The sequence below is a fragment of the Corvus brachyrhynchos genome, unplaced genomic scaffold (genome assembly GCF_000691975.1).
Source record: "Corvus brachyrhynchos isolate BGI_N302 unplaced genomic scaffold, ASM69197v1 scaffold369, whole genome shotgun sequence".
Classification (NCBI taxonomy): domain Eukaryota; kingdom Metazoa; phylum Chordata; class Aves; order Passeriformes; family Corvidae; genus Corvus; species Corvus brachyrhynchos.
The window spans coordinates 871639-877608 of NW_008246055.1; the positions used below are offsets into that span (position 1 = coordinate 871639).

Below are 5970 nucleotides of genomic sequence, written 5' to 3' on the forward strand. Positions count from 1 at the left end.
CCGGGCTGTTGTTTTCCTGCTATCCGTCGCGGGGAGCCCGGCATGGAGCGGGTAAGGCTCTGCTGGCTCTGCTGCTCGGCCCGCGCCGAGCCCTCGCACCGCGCCGGGCCCAGCTCCCGCAGGTTGTCCTTAAAGGCCTTCCCAGCGCCGGTGCCGTTCCCAATCCCTGCTCATCTCCTTATCCTGAATATTCTTTTCGTTCCCAGTGTTTTAGTGGGCCTTGTCCCCAGGCGGGCTGCAAACCTTAACTTCCACCTGCTTAGTAGGAGGCAGCCAGCGTAGAAGTACAGCACGTGGGGTCTCAAGGGCTTGTGTTTAGCCTAAAGATAAATTCTGTGTGTTACCAGAGCTGTGCTAAAGGGAAATGTCCTGCTATGGACACATTATGCCATTGCCTAAGCTTCAGGAAAAAAATGAGAAATCTTTTCATTTGGGGCCTTATAAAGGGGCAGGTGGAGAAACAGATGAAAAAAATATCTGCGGGAAGTCCTGGCTTGCCGGGAGTGGTGGGGTTTCCTGCTAGTAAGAGCTGTAGTTTTTATAATGCAGAGGGCTCATTTGGTGCTCTCCACGCAGGACATGTGTCCCTGTGCTGTGCTGATTTATGGTATAAATGAGCTGTTACACAGCAGGCATCCAGTGTAAAGCCAGGTCTGATCTCCTGGGAGAGGGGAGAAAGCCTCAGAAAATTCAGTTTTTGAATCAGTTTTGGAGGTGAGAGATTCGTGCTTCTAAACATTCTGTCTTCCCCACACGATGTCCAAGGCTCCCCAAGGTGTGTTCCAGGAGCAGCTGGAGTGGTGCATTTTGCAACTGGAGGCAGATCTCCATCTCACTCCACACCCCGAACGAGGTATGTTTCTCTTTCCCAGCCCACATCCCCCATATTCTGGCCTTGGGTGTCATTTAGCAGATCTGGGTGTTTTCCTGTTTCTTCTCTCCTTTATGTTCCTTGTTCTTGTGTTATTTGGGATTTGTTCTAAACACAAAACAATATAAAGCATTGGGCTTTAAGGACTGTGTTTCTGGAAGCAGTTTCATCTTTCATTCATTTAGTGTTTGTTCTCCCTGTTTTCTGTATTCTTTGTTGTGTTCTTATTTTCCCATATAGTGGCTCGTTTGGTTCTGCTACAGCTCTGCCTTTGCTTTCCTTCTTAGGGAAATACTGTGCCAGGGCGTCTGGCCCTTAAACACCGGTAGGTTTATTTTTGTGAAGCTTGTTCCAGGGAAAAATTACATGGAAGATAAAGTTCTATAAGGTCATAGTTTGATCTCATCAGTCCAATTTGTAGAGCTGCAGACCAATGTCCTGCTCCAGGTCAGTACTTAACCTCTGGAGAGGGCTGTGAACCCTGTGTAAGATGCTCAGGTGAGTGTTTGCTGGTGCACCTGAGCATGGAGCAGTGACTGATAGGTGCCCACACCCTGTGCTTGAGCATCAGGCTCCAAGAAGAATTAAGGCTGAGAGGGTTGGGATTATTCAGCCTGGAGAGGAGAAGGCTCTGGGGAGACCTTAGGGCCCCTTCCAGGGCCTAAAGGGGCTGCAGGAGAGCTGGAGAGGGACTGGGGACAAGGGATGGAGGGACAGGACAAGGGGGAATGGCTTCCCCCTGCCAGAGATTATGCTTAGATCAGATATTAGGAAAGAATTCCTGGCTGTGAGGGTGGGCAGGCCCTGGCACAGGGTGCCCAGAGAAGCTGTGGCTGCTCCTGGATCCCTGGCAGTGCCCAAGGCCAGGCTGGACACTGGGGCTTGGAGCAGCCTGGGCCAGTGGAAGGTGTCCCTGCCCATGGCAGGGGTGGATGAGCTTTGAAGTTTCTACCAAAACTATTCTGTGATGAGACCATTTTGTTACAGCTGTGTCCTGTGCCAGTCCCATGCCCAGCAGCAGGAAAAGCAGCTCCTGGAGGGGAGGCAGGAGCTGAGCACAGGAATGAGGCAGCAGAAGCAGTGGCCTGGCCAGAAAAGGACCCCTTTGCACAGTATGTGAGCCAGGAGAGCTGAGCAGTGCTGTTGATGGTACCCAGGCTCTGCCTGGAGTCCCAGTCGCTGGAGAAGTCTGGTAAGGAGGCAGATCCAAGCTCTAGCCAGGAATCCAGGGTCTGGATCAATGAGTTACTTGGCTGTAGCACTGTATGCATGGGATCCTTGGCTCAGAGTAACTCCCAGGGGAGGGAGGAGAGCAGCTCCCAGGAGCTTTCTTTAGCTCTTGCTGCGTAGCAGGCCTGGCTTGCAGCCAGCCAAACCCTTTGAAATAAGGGTACATGTGCTCAGGACCCTGACACCCAGATGCTGTGATGATACTTCCCACTTCTGTCCCACCATGGTCTGGGGTGCATCGGGTCCAGCATCACTGGCCGGGACAGGGAGGGAATTGTCCCGATCTGCTCTACCCTGGGGCAGCCTCACCTCGAGTGCTGGGGGCACTTTGGGGCACCACAATATCAGAAGGATCTAAAACTTAGAGAGTGTCCAAGGGGAGGGGCACAAGGATGGGGAAGGGTTTGGAGGGGAAGCCATAGGAGGAACAGCTGAGGGCACTTGGTTTTTCAGCTGGAGGAGATGGAGCACGGAGCTCACCGGGGCTGCAGCTCCTCCCAAGGGGCAGTGGGGGGGCAGCTCTGATCTCAGCTCTCTGTGACCAGGGACAGGACCTGAATGGCTGGAGCTGTGTTAGGGGACTACTAGATGGATGTTAGGGAAAGGTTCTTTCCCCAGAGGGTGGTCAGGCGCTGCAGCCAGGAGAGGTGGGGTGTGCCCATTCCACAGTACTACTCTCCAGTTGTTCTGTGGCTTAAAATATGTGAGACAAATACTACAAGACTATATCTAGGATTTCCAAATGGAGGTCTTGGGGACCACTGTCACAGAACAACTCTGTTTTTTAGAGGATTTGCTCTAGCACAAAAACTTTGGATTTCTGTTGTGGTCAGGCTGGTTTGTAAGAGTCAAGCAAGAGTCCTGCTTTTCAGGGTATGCTCTCTACTCAGAGTTTTTTCCAGTTTTCCAGAGAAGAGACACTGAGCTAGGTTCTGGGATTTCTTTGCCTTGAGGGAAGAGTTGCTAAGCACTCTGTACCTTCTATGCCATTAGCAGTGCACTTACTGCAGTGTAAGAGTCTGACTGTATGTAATAAGCAGTTAAGATTTTTTTTTTCCCTCTCTAGGAACATCTCACAATATTTGAGCTTCTAGAAGCACTTGGAGTTCCCTTTCAGTTGAATGCTAGTTATGGATTAGTCAGAGGTGGTATGAACACAGAGCACATTCAGAGAAGACTCAGTCATCAGCATCCCACAGTGTAGATTTTAAGGCCCACCATAAACTGTTTCTTGTCTCTCTTGGTGTTTTCTGAGAGCAGCAGAAGAGACCCAACACATTCTCAAGGTCCTGCGCTGCCCTGAGACTCCTCTTGCTGAGAAGCAACAAGTGCTAAGCAATGTGTTTGGGGATTGTCGTCTCAAGATGGATGAGGGTCAGAGGAGCATAAAGAAAGGTGAGCTTGAGCTGTCCCTCGGGGGATGGTGAGATTTAGTTCTTTTCTGTAGATTTCTTAGGTTGCAGCATTAGATTGAGTCACCTCTCTGGGCAGTGCCTTACAGTGGAAGCTGAAGTGGCACCTCCACAAGAGGAAACTGGTGTATTGAGAACACCAGCATTGAAGCAATATTCTTTCTCTTTTCTAGACATGAAACCTGATGTTGTGGAAGTACAGCCAAGCAAGGGGCAGGCTGCAGATGGTGTGAAACAGTTTGACCCAACCCCTGAGGCAAGGCCAGAGTTGTTCACATCATCTGGCAGCAGCTTCCGATTTGATTTCATACTTTCTGAGACCAACCCAGAAGCTGACCCTGGTGACAGTGGTGCTGAGCAGGTACAGAACAATGTCAGAGCCACCAAGCAGGAGAACTGCAGTGCAGCCTTGAGGTTTGCTGCTTCTCGACAAGAACCCAAGTTTGCTTTCAACTTTGCCATCCCAGATGAAGACTGTCCTCAGCTTCAGTTACTTCCAGCAAGCCAACATACAGAGCACACAGCAGATCCTCCACTGCCTGCTGAATCAGCAGCTCTGCCACAGGCTGCAGCCTTGCAGAAGCCTGAGGTGACTCAAGTGTCAGGGAATGTACCCAAAGAGGATAGAAGCCATGTCACATCAAAGATCCCCCAAACAGAGACAGCCCCTCCAGATGAGGCAGTGACAGAGAAATCAACAGGAGGTGGAGCTGCCCAGAAGAAGAAAAAGAAGAAACAAAAACCACCTGTCAGTAAAAAGAAAACAGAAGAAACTGAGACCGGCAGGAAGGCAAAGGCAGAAGCTAACAGCTGTCAAAATACGGATACTTCCCATCAGGATGAGAAGACCTCTCAGGTAGTTAAATACTGATGGGATCTCATAGTTTATAAACCCTTGAGCTAGAGACACTTTATCTCTTTGCACAGATGAACAATTAGCAAACTGTCCCGAGATGGAAGCTGGAAGACCACGGTTGCTGCTTACCTGTTCCAGCAGCTGTTTGCTTTCTCTGCTACACAGCTGAGGAACCTGACCAGTGCAAAGGAAGTTAATGGTCCTTCAGATTTGTGCAGAAACATTTCATGTTTAGGCTTGTGACAGCTAATCCTGGGGAGCTGGATGCCATGTTTTCTTAAGAAAATAAAAATAGGAAATGGAGGTAGGAGGTGCCAAGCTGGTGCCTGTGGGTGCTGAGCCAGGCCTTGTAGCTCTGATGTGCTTTGCTGCAGGATGAATTGCTTTTGTAGTGCAAGGAGCAAAGCCGAGGCGCAGAGCTGCCACCTGGTGTAGCCAAGGGCCTGTGGTAAGGCTCAAGGGTGCTTCTGAGAAGGTTCCTCTGTAGGGCATGACCCAGAAATCAACTGAAGTTGCAAGTTATGTGTAAACACAACATTAAGGCACACCCTGAGGTTTTCTGTTCTGCTGAGGTCCAGGTCTTCATTTTATTTTACTTTCCAGCACTGATGTAGATACTATTAACAAACAGTGCCAGCTGATCAATGCTGTAATACAAGATTGCACAAAACCTTCTTTTCCTTAATATTCTACAAGGAAATTGCACTGAGTGTTCCCCTGCCTCTGGAACATTCCGTCCAAAGGTCTCCTTCACCTCCAGTCCTACCAATAAATGCTGCTGAGCACCAGAGACATGGGAAGAGTTGAAGGTCAGGTAAAGCCCTTGCAGTCCTTTGGAAGGACACTGTTGTAGGTGAAAGGAGACAGCGTGAGGGTGTCTGTATTTACATGTACATAGCAGTTAAGAATTGCTTCAGTCCCAGGGTGCAGCCCTGTTTCCCTCTCCCACTGCTGAGTTAGCCAGCTGGCTTTGCACAATGGGACTTGGCTTCCTCCATCTCAGTGGGCTTCATCTCCCTTCTCCTCATACATTTCTGGTTGAGCAAGCACAGAGGAGCTGAGAAGAAAGACTCAGCTTCTGATTTTGTCCATTGTTTGCTTTTTTTGATTTTGTGCAGGTTTGGGGATAGGGTTTTTTTATTGCTAATGTTTATTTCTCCCATCTGTAAGTTTATTTGAAAGCTGAAGAGCTTTCCAGAAAACAGCACCCTCTGAATGGCAGCCCCATATTAAATCCATCTAATAGAGACAGTGAGTTGCAACTAAACGTTTGCACAGTGCTCTTAGTTTCTGATGAAAAACACCAGAGGGAAAACATCATGAAGTCTATAAAATGATCACCAGAACATGATATTTGAAATAGTGCTGACTTTATGGAGTTCCCTTTCATCCTGTGTAGCAGCTGCTGCTGTAATTTTTGGGTGACTTATTTCCTCTTGCTCACTGTGCCTCGTGTTGATTGCAGTCAGATGAGCAGCTGCGGAAAGAGGTGGACTGGTGTGTGAACCAGCTGGAACTTGGCTTGAAGACACAGAAACCCACTCCAAAGCAAGGTAAGCATTGAAGAAGAGCTCTCTCCTGGGGGAAGCATTGGCAGGAAT

General features: G+C 49.2%; 1 protein-coding gene across 1 annotated transcript in view; it reads left to right on the forward strand.

Annotated features, from left to right (window-relative positions):
• The first annotated feature begins 27 nt into the window (after positions 1-27).
• The window catches only part of CUNH8orf33 (chromosome unknown C8orf33 homolog), a 7903-nt gene continuing 1960 nt past the window's right edge, over positions 28-5970 (forward strand). Inside the window, exons 1-5 of the mRNA XM_017745737.1 lie at positions 28-51; positions 766-853; positions 3362-3496; positions 3687-4369; positions 5835-5922. Of these exons, the coding sequence (XP_017601226.1) occupies positions 43-51; positions 766-853; positions 3362-3496; positions 3687-4369; positions 5835-5922 (1003 nt within the window). The 5' untranslated portion in view covers positions 28-42. The remainder of the gene's footprint in view (positions 52-765; positions 854-3361; positions 3497-3686; positions 4370-5834; positions 5923-5970) is intronic.